General features: G+C 39.8%; 1 protein-coding gene across 1 annotated transcript in view; it reads left to right on the forward strand.

Moving 5' to 3' along the window:
• PTPN14 (protein tyrosine phosphatase non-receptor type 14) overlaps positions 1-14,124 on the forward strand; it is a 132,874-nt gene that overhangs the window by 48,180 nt on the left and 70,570 nt on the right. Inside the window, exon 2 of the mRNA XM_032217033.1 lies at positions 11,720-12,044. Coding sequence (XP_032072924.1) covers positions 11,871-12,044 — 174 coding nt within the window. The 5' untranslated portion in view covers positions 11,720-11,870. The remainder of the gene's footprint in view (positions 1-11,719; positions 12,045-14,124) is intronic.

Raw genomic sequence — 14,124 nt, forward strand, 5'->3', positions numbered from 1 at the left:
CCAAGGGGAGGGCCCGGGGGGTGTTTCCTGGGGTTGTTGTGTTGTTGTTTCTTGTTTTTCAGTTGTACCGTTCATGTTCGAGAATCTGGGCTAGCAATGGACAGGCACCGGTATTTATAGATTTCCTCTCAGTCTTGGACCAATCAGGCTGTGATAAAACCCACTTGTGACCATTCCCTCCTCCCATCAGAAAATAGACGTTCAGGTAAGACCAACATCCTTTCTCATTAGGTGGCCACAGTATTTGAGTTTCATCTTCAGGATTTGGCCTTCTAAAAAGCAGTCAGGGTTGATCTTCTCTAGGACTGACTGGTTTGATCACCTTGCAGTCCAAGGATGAAAAAGGCTGTAATTTAGTTCCCTACTTTCAAGTAGCATTAATGATTCAAGAGCTAAGGTGTTTGTAAAAGAAGGATTTAACAAAGATCCTGGCTTTTTTCCCCAGGAGCTTAAAGTACAATGTAATCTTGTCCCATTTTCCCCCTTACAACAACCCTGTGAGACAGGTTGAGTTAAGAATGAATGGTTGGCCAAAGTAGTGAAGTGTAGCTAGGAAAATTGAGGAGATTTTGAAAGAAACGTGTCCCTTTTAATCTTTGCTAAAGGAATATTTGTATAACTTGGAGTACATCTGCAGCAAATCTAAGCAATGTGTATTCATTGTAAAACAGCCAGTGCATTTTCTCAATTTCTTTCTTGACTATTTCATGGTCTGTTGACGATGGTTAATTGTTCAATATGCATTACAGATTCATAATTATGATTTCCCCCCCTTCAGTTTTACTGTGGAGACAGAGTCACTAGCAGCATTCTTGGAATAAATGGTCACTGAAAGAACATTTATTGTAGCAAAAGCAAGAAAAATTTAAAAAATATTTTTTATACTTCAAGCAAAAATATACTCAGAACCTTAAATAAATGGTCTTAAGGTCATATTGGTACTGCAGAACCCGTCCTCTGTCTTTCTGTTAGGACCAGAAAGTTATTTAGAGCTAAAGTACCTAATATGTAAATACTTCAATTAAAACTTTTAAATCAATTTTTAAAAAACGTAAATCTTTTTTCTATTTCTAAGCCTAATTACAACTATTTTAAGATCTGAATTGGAATGGGATGACATTACCGTATTTTCACGTCTATAAGCCGCACTGAAAATCCTAAAATTTGATAAAAAACCGGCAGTGCGGCTTATAACCCGGTGCGCTTTATGTATGGAAAAAGATCGAAAATCTCTTCCTCCCGATTTGACGCTCAAACTTGAAGCACGAGGACGGCTGGGCTGAGCGCCCGTTTCCGAGCCCCCCCCCCCCCCGCTTGGTAGGAAGTCCAGATCGAAAGCCAAGCCTGCGGCTGGCTGGCTGGCTGGCCGGACTACCAGCCCCAGCAGCAGCCCCCGGCCAGTTGGGGTAGAGGAATACAAGCCCCATTAGCCCCAGCCCAGGCTTTCCCTCCACCCCTGCATTGACGCGTCGTTCAACCGACCCATTTTCCCCCTGGGTTTTATTTGCCAGCGGAGCCCACCCACCAGACAGACCCTCGCCCCGTTTTCTCCCCCCACCCAGCGTTCCCTCTAAGCTGCGCGCGTGAGCGGCCGCGCAGGTAACAAAGAAACACCGCGCACAAGTTTTAAAGTGCAGCTCAGTGTTTTTGAATGTCTTTAAATGTGACTGGAAATATCCCCCTTCCCTCCTTTCTGAACTCTGATTTCTGATTGGTGAAATCAAGGAAAACTCTGCCCGGAGACCGATGACGCTGCAGAAGGGAGAATTCCCATTGGTCCCCCAGCTGCAAAATGTCAGAAATCTCCCCATTCTGCCAGGCGGCTGCCAAAGGGAAGGGAGGGTTGGGGCGCTTCTCCCAACAGCCCAGGGCCGGCTCCTCTGCCTTCCTCGGCAGTTGGGAGAGCGCTGCGCCCCTTTCAGTCTCCCTGGGGGCCGCCAGGGTTGCTGCGGCTGGAGACGAGCGCTGCTGGGGAGAAGTCAGCGGGAGGGGGAGGAGAAGGGAAACTTCTGTTCGGGACGCCTTTTCCCTCCTCTCCCCCGGATCTCCCCCCGGCAGCGCTCGCCCCGCGGGGGCTGCCTGGCACCGATCAGCTGAGAGGCTGGCAAAGAAGCAGCTCTGAGAGGAAGAAGGCAGGGATGCTGGCTGCCATTCGCTTCCCTTCCTGTTCGCCGCCGCCTGCAGCCCACAGCACCCCCTCTAGCTGGTGTGGGGGTGGCTTCAGGCTGTTCCTGCCCTTCCCCTTTTGGCTGCCGCTGCTTTTCTGCGGTGCCCAAGCTGGCCCAGCCCTGACTCGGTGCCCTAAACTCAGGGAGACCCTCTGCAGTCCCTCTCGTCTGGCCGGGATGCCAGCGAGAGTGTGTTGGGCTGAAGGAAGGAGGGATACTCTCTCTCTCTCGAGCAAATAATAAATAAATCCACACGCGGGGCTCGACGGAGCTTTGAAAGCCGCTTTCTCGCCCGGAGCTTCCCTTCACATCTCTGGAACGGCTTGGCTCCTTTCTTTTTTTTTTTTAGGGCGCCCCTCCGTTGGTGCGGCTTATAACCCGGTGCGCTTTATGTATGAAAAAAGTTTGAAAAATTAACGTTAACTGATACTGCGGCTTATAACCCGGTGCGGCTTATGGTCGTGAAAATACGGTACTTAGAGTGAAGAAATATGAAAGTCCCCTCCACAATGTTTGTTAAAACTGAAAAGGTAGTAGTTATACATAAAGTTACTGTGGTTCCAAAGAGTAATTCACACAGTTTCTGACTTTTGAGTTAGAACAATAGCAATAACAATAGCATTTACACTTATGCATTGCTCCATAGTGCTTTATAGTACTCTCTGAGTGATTTACAATGTCAGATATTGCCCCCCAACAATCAGAGTCTTCATTTTACTGAATTTGGAAGTATGGAATGCTGAGTCAATCTGAGGCTCCCTCAGGATTGAACTCCAGATTATGGCCTGCAATACTGCATTCTAACCACTGCACCACCAGGACTCCTTTTAGAAAGGGTATTTGTTTTAGGGGGGAAATTGCTGGTGGAGATAATATGTGTTTGAACTTCCTGAGGGTGCATATGCATGCATCATTAACTTTCACAGTTGTCAGTTCTCTAAAAGCAATATATTGTAGTCCTATTAGGGACTTTCAGCAATACTCCTTGAAACACTTTTATGATTATGATGTCATAATGTCATTCTAAGAACTGCTTCTGCCTTGCAAACTCTATAGTATTGCCCATAGATCCTCTGAGAAAGTTGTAAATTTCCTTTACAACTTTGGAAGAAAAAAATCAGAAGTCATTCTTAATATATATTTGTGTTCTCCTTTCTTTTTCTTTATACCTGTTCATACTGTACTTCGAGACCTATTCTCTTTTTGTTCTTTATCATTTCTCTTGATTATTAGTTTATATTGTTTAATGTGTATGCTGTGTAAAATGTAAATAAATTATTTGACACAAAGAAGCCAACTGCGAAGGTCACAGAACATGATCATGTCACCACAAGATGCTGCCACTATTGTAAATGAATGCCAGTTGCCAAGCACCCAAATCATGATCACATAACTATGGGGCGATGATCATAACTACAGGAGAGGTCATAGGTCACTTTTTCTTGCACCATCATAACTTTGAACTGTTGTGAACTCAACATTTATAAATCAAGGACTACCTGTAGAATCTAGAACACTATTTTCCTAGTTGTAAAATGAATGAAGGTATCTCAGATTCTGTTTAATTCATGCAGATTTTTTCAATCTGCAAATTCAATAATTTCAAATTTTTCTATTGAAAGTATCATTTGATTTACTGATTTTCTTCTAGCTGCCATTATATTTTGAAATAGGTCTTCAGTTGCTGTATATGCAATATTAGCTTACCAGAATAGTACTTATCTCAGTTTTGATGCCAATTTAACTAAGGTGACATGGCATGGCAATTTTTTGGATTGAGAACTCTTTAGAGCAAAATACAATTGTAGATGTTCTAATAAATTATTAAACTTGAAATGCATGGATATGTCTAAATATATACTTTGAAAACACTATGATTCATTTCTCATCTAAAAAAACCCTGCAGAGAGAAGCTACAGAATAGCAAAAAAGTATATCATTTTCTCAGTGTGGGGGGTAGGCACTTGTTAAAAATGTGTGCACTGTATTCATTAATAGAAAAACATAGGAAATCTCTTACATATTTTGGTGCATGTGTTAAATGATCTAATTGATTAAAAAATTAAAAATGCAGAATCTTCCATTTCTAATTAACATGAAACCCCTATGTTGTACATATATTTTAATTAACCGACAAAACTAAAATAGTTTTCTTGTTTCTAACTAGTTTGTAAAAAAGTTGGCTTCTGTTTCAAAACCTGTTTTTTGTACTCAGAGCAATAGTAGATATTGCAGGAGGTAAATAGGTAAATCTTTCCAGATGAAACCTGTCTTTGGTATTTGGCATTCTTTAATGTCCTCTTCTAAAAGTGCAGGCTTGTACCTCATCAAGCAAGTTGAGCTAATTATCCCCTTATCCATGCCCAGCCCAGAATTGCATAGTTCTGATAGGTGTGCTGTAGTTCTATAATATATGGAATGCTGGAAGAATTCCAGAAGCTGTTAGTGAAATCTTCAACTATAAGAGAAGAGGCATTTAATGTAAAGCTGACTTCAATTTACCCATAAGGAAACTGATAGTAGTTATCAGAGGATACTCTTAGGTCTTGCTTGTACCTGAACAGTGGAAACAGGACATTCAAAGGTCCTAATGAAAACTACAATCTTCCTGCAGGAAATTGTATTAACTTTAGTGAAAAGCACTGTGAGATGGTGATTAGAATACATGTGAAGTTATCATTGGGACAGTCACTATTTCTTAGGCTAAATCACAAATTTATTTAAACAAACCAGACACCTAAAATTTAGCAGTTTATTGCTGCAAGTCCTAGTGGTCTTTTTCTACATGCACTACATTGTCTAAGGCAGTGGTCTCCAACCTTGTCAACTTTAAGACCTGTGGACTTCAACTCCCAGAGTTCCTCAGCCAGCAAAGCTGGCTGAGGAACTCTGGGAGTTGAAGTCCACAGGTCTTAAAGTTGACAAGGTTGGAGACCACTGGTCTAAGGCATTGGCCTTCCCTCTTCTTCTCTGATAAGGTTTAAAAATGTCTGCTCTCAGTTATGAACTAATCAACTAACTTCTTTAATCATAGCTCTGGTTAATTCATCATCTAGATCAAGAGTGAACAATTGGTTTATGTTGAAGAAATGCCAGCTGATCTGGCATTCTACATGGTGTCAGACGTAATGTGTACCTGATATTATTTTATATTTTATTGTGTCATTTTAAGTTTTGTCCTCTGACTTCAGCCGCCCTTCCACAGAGAAATCTACTTTGCCTAGGCTTTTCCAGATAGATAAGACGTGCCGGATGATTAGGTCACTCAGGAATATTTGTTCCAATCATCAGTCAAAGAACATATCAAGTCACTAACATTAACTAGGGCATATTCTCACAAATGTTATGACATGTGTTTGGGGAAGCATACCAGCCAGGATTGTAGAGAATTCGAAGAATTAAACTGAGTTATGATCTTGGCTTCTCAAAACACATTAGAGTTTTGAATTTTTTAAGTTTTGTTATACCTGAAACTGGGAAGAGAATCATTCAGGTAAAGTTCCTTGAAAATTTGCCTCTAAGAATTCATAGCAGCATATTACTAACTAACTACCCTGTTTCCCTGGAAATAAGACCTCCCCAGATAATAAACCCAATTGGGCTTTTGAGTGCATGCTTTTCCCGAAAATATTGCAACACAGCAGCAGCCATGAGGTGACCACGCTCGCCACCTCCTGCACTTCAAAAATAAGACCTCCCCGAAAATAAGGCCTAGTGCTTATTTTGGGGTCCAAAAGAAAATAAGATCCTGTCTTATTTTTGGGAAAACATGGTAGAAAAACAGTTTCATGGTCAACAGATAGAGCATACCATCCACATTTTGGCCAGTTCCTCACATTAGTAAAATTCAGACTAGTAAAATATTTTATAGGCTAAAAAGGCGGCAGCTATCAAGAGATCAGAGCAATCCCTTCCTCCTTGGTTTCTCTGTTGAATATGCAGGATATACAACATGCATATAAGGGATAGAATGATCTGTGCTTTGACCACCAATGTGGAATCTGCCCATCTTCTGTCAGTCCTAGCTAAGGCAGTAATGAAGAATTTTGTATGTTGTAGCTTCATTTCTGGAAAACCAAATGCTACAAACTCTGGTCAAAATAGTGCTGACAATGACTACAGTCAAAAAACCTGAGTCCAATATTAGGGAAAAACTAGAGGAATCAAGTAGCTTGCTTGGGATGGGTAGGGGAACAAAGTGCCTTCTTTTTGTTTGAGCTAGCAAAGGAGAGATGGAATATTCTGCCTCTCTTCTGGAAGCCCACTCATAAACTATCGTGAATGTTCTAGGCCAACCAAGCATATTGTTAACAAAGAGGGTTATGTAAGCCTACACAAGGAGTGGCTGTTCACAGTGGGACATGGTAAAGAGAAAACATGCATTGGATTCTGCAACAAAGAATTCCATTCTTATAAACACAGCTTTTAATTATTTTTCTCATGCCATTTTTAATATTCCCTCTCATTGTAAACAGATGTATGAAGCTTTTGGGCAAAGCTTTTTGAAAGAGAAGTGTATTGTTTGTTTCTTTAAAAAAATCCCTTTACACTTTGTTACATTTATGCATGTGAATGCAAAAATAATAATAATTTATGCATAGAAAAATCCTAATTTATTTCAATTTACTTGTACTGTTTAATTTTTTTTTCCTGCCCAAATGACACTCAGGAAGCATCTCAGTCAGCAATGTGCTTTGGACTCTATGGACTCTATGGACTAGGCATGACAGTAGTGAAATGTTCACATCCTAGTTATGATTCCACATTCATCCCCCCCCCCCCCAAAAAATGTGCTTCTCATTTATAATGAAATCTGGGGATGATCTTGGGTGGTGTGGGGAAGAGATATTGCCTACAAAAAGATCAGACAAGAGAGGCAGGGAACACCTAATGGTTTAATGGTCGAAGAAAGAAACTTAGGAAGGACCCACCCTAATAATTCAGATAAAGTTAAAAGTGGCAGTAGGAAATTTGTGCCTTCAGACTTGCAAGATTAATGTTAATGTAGCTTTTCAGTAAAGTAGAATTAGCTCATCTAGTCATGTTTCCTGTCTGGCTTAACCAGAAAGACTGAAAAATAGTAAATTCGACCACTTGTGGAGATGGTTTTATATGTTCTTCATTTGCAAATGTGCTGGGTTTCCAAGAATTATAGATATATTCCGATATAGTTTTTATCCAATTCTGTCCTTTTTGAAGATATGTGGGGTCAAGAGTTTGCTTGACTTTGGAGTAGAACTGATATGGAGTCTGATTGGTGGACCAAAGGTCTTATGAATATGTAACCTTGCTTTCAACTCCATTTCTGGCATCCTGAGTCTTGTGCTGTCTCAGGGGAAAAAAAACTACATGAATGTGACAGTTATTATGCAATTTTTATACAGTACCTACTGACCTTACATGATTTTTTAAAAAAAACTAAAGTTAGTCATATTTGGTTGACACTTGTATGGGAGAGCACCAGATTATATAAAGGCTGTAGATTCAACTAGGAAGCAACTTCCATCCTCCATCAACTTCATACTGTCTCACTCAGTATTTCTACCCAAAAAAGACATGTCTATATTATTGCCAAAAATTTTTGCTCAACTTGAGAAAATCATAATCTTTTTATATAATCAGAAACTGGTTTGAATATTTATTCTCATAAATATGCATCTAGGGAAAGAGTCTAATTATGGTATTTATAAATGTATAGAATATTTATAAATTATTTACATAATTTATTCAATCTTCTTATGGGAGAAGGGAGAATAACCAGGACTTTAATAGTTTCTTTAATGTTTTGTGTGTGTGTGTCATTTAAATCTTGAGGATAGGAACAGACATCATTCCAGAGGACAGGCGTCCCGATAGAAAAGACATGCTTTCTATGCCCCATAAGATGATAATGCTTAAGTGATGCTCACTCTGCCTGATAGTACTGGATGGGCAAAGGCAATTAGAGAAGGAGGGCCCACAAATAGCCAGGCCTCTACCAAAAAGGGTTTTGGAGGTGAATAACCAACACCATGAATTGTAGCCAGAAGCCAGTGTAACTTGTGAATAAGCATGGTCATAAAGGTATTAATGAAGCATGGCCAACACTGCCCGCACCACTGAATTCTGAACTAGCTGTAGCTTCTAAGTGGTCTTCAAAACTGTTCCATGTGAAGCATACCACAGTAATCCTTGCATGTGGTAACTATGGTGTAAGTAACTGTCTGAATGGCCTCCCAGATTAGGAATGGTTTCAAGTGGTACAATTAGGTGTATCTGTGTAAAGGTTTTTTGGGTTACAGCTGCCAGCTGCTCTTTGAACCAGAATTGTGACTCAAAGATGACTTCCAAGTTGTCACACATATCACACATCAGTCACACATAGAGAAGTGCAATCCTATCAATCCTATCTTGATACCTCCTCTTTCTGGAGTCATAATACGTGCATTTCGATACTATTATTGATGATGATTTGATTTAGACACCGCCACCTCTGTGTGGCTCTTGAATAAAAACAAATGACAGTATACAATCCTAATTTTTTAAAAAATCAACAATATGACAAATCTGGCCAACAGCAACTAAGATATACCCTTCAAGGAATTCCAACTACCTTGCTTAAAGCCTGGGAAAAGAGCCAGGTCTTTAAGGCTCTCTGGAATGGCTCTAGGGTGGGAGCCTCCCAGTTCTTGAGGGTAACTCAGAAGTCAGTTACCTGATAGAGTAGACATGCTTCTTCAATCTGATAATGACACTGTTACATTGAAGGAAGGAATTTGCAACCCTGTTGGATCATAGTGATACCACAAGAGATAGGTCAGTGGTGGCGAACCTTTTCAGTACCGAGTGCCCAAACTGGAATGTGCATGGACATACTGCAGTGCCGCAAATTAGAAACAAGCTGGCCAGTCTGCATGCACGAGCTGGCCAGCTGGTCCGCCACGTGTGCCGGAGCACCGAAAACCCAAAGACTAGCTGGCCGGCATGCACATGCCTGTTTTCAGGACATTTTTGAGTCATTTTCAGGCCGTTTTTGGCCTTTAAAAAAAAACAGCCCCAAAAACCAGCCTGAAAACAACACAAAAAATGCCCTGGAAAACAGCCCCCAAAACAGCCTGGGTTTTTTTGTTTGTTTTTGGGGGGGGGCGTTTTCTGGTGCTCTGGTGCCCGCGAAAACCAGTTGTGCATGTGCGTGCCGGAAATCAAAAGAACAGCTGGCGACAGCACACGTGCTCACAGAGAGGGCTCTGTGTGCCACCACTGGCACACGTTCCATAAGTTTGCCATCACAGAGATAGGCAGTCCTTCAAATAACAAGGCTATATATCATGTAAGGCTTTTATAGAGCATAACTATCCCCTTGAATTATACCTGAGTAGCATTCATCCATAATTTGTCCCCATAATTTTTATATGCAAGTTCTTTCATTTGTTGTCTTCTTGTTTCTGCAAGCCTTGAAATACTGTATAAAAGAATATGTATTTTTATTCATAGCACACTAGTCTGAAATTAAATGAGTCTAAGGGAGTGCCTGTTCTGATGAAAGGAAATCTATTTAAGTAAAACAATAAGGAAAATAACATTGCTAAATAGTTTTTGATGTTCAATTTGCAAAAGAAAAACTTAGACACAACCCAATCCTGCCCTTAATAATCTTTGTCTAGTTTCCTTCCATTCTTCCTACTTTTTCATTTCTAAAAACAGAATGGATTAGGTTTCTTACTATAGCCTTATCCAAGCTGATGCCCTTAGTTTTATGGAATTAAATCCCAGACCTTATTGCTTGATTGGTTAGTTGTTACTAGGATTCTATCCAACTGCGGGGGTTGTAAAAAATCATTCTACAGACCTGTAGTTTTTCTCTCCTGATATCAGGGCTTTGACATTAGGAGAATAAGACAAAGGGGCAAACATGATGAAGAAGGAACTGAAAACTTGTTCAGAAACCTTGTTGTAGTTGAATGTTTGAGGGTTCAAACTGAGAAAAGAATGGACCGTGCTCGTGGCTTTGTCCTTCCATTCCATATAATCAGGTGGAGATCTGAAGGGGAGTTAAATTTCTAATATTGAATATTTGTAAAGTCCTCCATGTAGAACTTGAGATCTTTTTCATTAGGATCCTTGATCACAAAAAGAGACATAGTCTCAAAGTAATGTGAGTGCATGTCCCTTCAGACCTCCATGTGAATATATGTGAGACTTCATTCTCTACCCAGTTGGATCTCTCCATCTAAACAAAATTGGATTCCTCTCTGCTGTAGTTCCAACTGTGGGGAAAATTTAGAAGACTCGTTTCTTTCCCGTAAGTTGGAAATACAACAGCTCTGGCAATAAAAGGGGGAAAATGTATTTGACTTATTTTCTTAGCTGCTGGTCTGATGCTAGGGCATTATTGGAAGCTTTGACAGCAGGATACTCCAACTGGAGAGGCAAGAGTGCCTACTACCATTGGGAACCTAAACATGGCTTAGTGTAGTAATGGGGAGTGGGTAGAAACATGTTGTGTTAGACTTACTAGTCTTAGAATTGTTTTTCATTTTGCTTAGTTTTTGAGTGTGCAGATTTTTAACAAAAATAGCTTCCCAGACTTTTGAAACTACTTTGAAGGTATTATTTGGACTAGGAAATTTACAAGAGCAGCTTGTTTTTGTCTTCCCCACGATTTAACTAAATGGCAACATTAATTTCAATAAGCAAATGAGATTGCTTGGGGCTGATCTGTGGTAACTCTGTGTTATTTGATTCATGGATTGATTCAAAAATACTTACATAGCCACACATATTGTAACAACAACCCTGGACAGCTCTCAAAACATCAATCACCCCCAAATAATCAGAATTTTTTAAAAAATCTATAAAATCTCTATGAAAACTCATGACACTCCATGATAGCATTCCCTTACATCCACATACCATTTTAGTTGATTCCAGCCTCATCCTACCACAATTATTGTGTTATAACTAAATTATTTTTAAAAAATTGATTTATCATAATTTCTGTTTGATAAAACAGTTTGGCTTTCCACAACTCAATGCTTCCAAGGAGACCTCCTGGGAAATGTTTTACAGTTAATTCCTGCTTTTTTATCAGCATTATTAATAATTTAAAGTTATTATAGATGTGGACCTGGGCTAATTATGGTTAAGGCTACTTTTAGTATCATGTTCTCTACTTCACAGTGTACTAACTTGAGTTAACTTCCAGTGAAAAAGGCCACGGAGCATTAAGTCTGGTTATGAAAATATTTGCATCCCCAAGACGGAATTCTGTTTGCAAATCACAATTGATACAGATAGTCTGCTGATCTTTCTAATCCTGTTTTCAATTTCTGTCTTTCTGCCTTAGTGGTATGCTTCTTTTTTCAAGTCCAGAACTGAAGAAGGAAATCATTAGTAGTAGACAGGGAGTTCAAAGAAAACATGTAGTACAGTGTTTCTTCAAAGAAAATTTGTGGGTTTGGCCAATGGTCTGAACTATCTTGAGAGGCAACAGCTGTTACTGCCCCAAGGGAAAAACTATTTCCCAGCCAAATCCATGACAATTAACCACACATTGCATTGCTGTTTTTCAGGATATTGCTGTGGTATCCACCTTTGGCATGGGCAACCTTTTGCAAACCTGGAGGAGAATTTCTGGAAATAGAGGAACAACGTTCAAACCTTCCTTACTAAGAAGATCCAAGGTGTGAGAAGAAGCGGGCTAGCTGCTTTAGCCTAGCAGACATGCCTTTTGGGCTGAAATTACGAAGGACTCGACGCTATAATGTCCGGAGCAAGAACAGTTTCATGACCCGGATTCAACTGTTGGAGAACAACCTGATTGAGTGCACATTGTCTGTGGAGAGCACTGGGCAAGAATGCTTGGAGGCCGTGGGTCAGAAGCTGGAATTACCAGAGGTGAGGGTAACCCAAGAAAAGACCATATGTAACTTGCCACTCGGTGTATTTTTAGCTCTGGCTGTTTGTCATTTGGAATGTGTTTATTACAATCATGTTGTTTTTGGAATTGGTCCGATCTTATCGCTGAATGGAACTTTGGCAAATGTACCTTGCTTGCCCAAACATCAGGGCAGTCTATTACCTACAATTTGGATTGTGATTGAATGTTATTTCCTGTCAGGATGAAACTCTTAACTAATATGCAAGGGAACATGGGGGGGGGGGGGTTTGTCTATAAGCAAAAGGCTGTTTTTGCTTATATGTAGACAAAGTGGATAACAACCACATTCACACATGACATCAAACCACTTTTATTAATGGGGGTGGCTCGTCCTATGAAATATATGTCAGTTTTGCTGGAAGAAGTATCTTAAAAGTCCGTTTTTTTCTTCTGTTTCATTAAACAGTCGATGAGATGTAAGAGTGATTCTAGCAGTATGTTTCAAAAATCAACTAATTCTCACTTGAATTTCAACATGAATCTCAATTCAATGCTATTATAAGTCTGACTTTATTGCCACAAGAATCTAAAGCAGAATAACTGTTTCCTCTAAAGCAGTGGTTCTCAACCTGTGGATCGGGACCCCTTTGGAGGTCGAACAACCCTTTCACAGGGGTCGCCTAAGACCATCGGAAAACACATATTTTTGAAAAAATACAGAAAGCATAAAACAATTTTATGGTTGGGGGTGTCACCACAACATGAGGAACTGTATTAAAGGGTCGCGGCATTAGGAAGGTTGAGACCCACTGCTCTAAAGGGAAGAGTGGGGCCTCTTGGTGCCTCTTTACTTCAGCTACAGACCTATAAACCAGCATTTGAAATTTGAACTGATGAATAACAGTGGTACAATTTCAATGAAACACAAGATTGCTGGACAAAAACTGATCAGTTTCACGCAGCCTGCCTCTTTTCAAAATCCCCTTTCATTTTATTACCCCTAATCCAGCTCATGATTAAGTCCAAGCAGAAAATCATTGTTCAGTCTCACCCACTTAATGACAAAGAAAGAGAACATACAGATTCATCTGACTCCAAAATTTGTATGTTTAGGTACATATAGAGAAGACAAAAATCATGCAAAGGCAATTTGCTGTAGACACCAGCAAATACCGTTCCCATCTCAAGCCAAGAAAACCCAGCTCTGCAGGTGGGAGTGGCACTGTGCTTCATTCCACAGAGTTGGGGCAAAAAGTTTCAATGATATGAAAGAGCTAAGAATACTATATAATGTTTTGATCTTGTGTTTTAACCAGAGAGGAGTGGCTGATGACAAGTTTCTAAAAAGTTGCTTTGGAGATTGTACACCATCAACAGGGCTGCGGTACTACATAAGTTTCTTCTTTGCTGGACAATAACCCTGCATGAGGCTCTGTTCTCTTTACAGATGATGCCAAAGTATAATGAATGAGACTTCAGTTATTTAAATTCTTTCATTAGGAAGATAATGGAAATAAACATCAATGTTCTTATGGGACAACTAAGACAAGGAGGGCCTTATGTTTCTCCATCTTTCACCCTGTATATTTGTGTTGGGAGTATAGCTGGACATTTGATTGCTGCCTATACTGCTTTTGGAAGGGTAGAATTTTGACATCACCTAATATCAAGTCATAGACTTCTTGCTAATCCAATTAATAGTTGGTCAACACTGTTATGTATAATTCTGGTTTTTGTTTTTTGTTTTTTAAAAAATGAGCAAGGCAAAAGGAAAAATCAAAATTATATATAATAAGCTAGGAATGATGACTAAAAGCATGATAAAATAGCTGGCATGCAGCTCGTGGAACTCATTTTATCTCTATGCTTTTGCAGTTGCAATCTGATAATTCATTATCCAGTTAAGATATGGGTTAAAGATATGTGTTAATATAGAACGAACTACACGGCATTCCTGCATTCCATTCCAGGCTAAATTCTCTGCCACAACTTAGTGTAGTCATCACAAAAATGTTTGAAGGTACACAAGAAGCAGCTTTCTTTACAATCGCCATTGCTTCCCAGGCACCATGAATTTATACTCATTCATTTTTTCTT

Source organism: Thamnophis elegans, chromosome 4 (genome assembly GCF_009769535.1).
Source record: "Thamnophis elegans isolate rThaEle1 chromosome 4, rThaEle1.pri, whole genome shotgun sequence".
In the NCBI taxonomy this organism is placed as follows: Eukaryota; Metazoa; Chordata; class Lepidosauria; order Squamata; family Colubridae; genus Thamnophis; species Thamnophis elegans.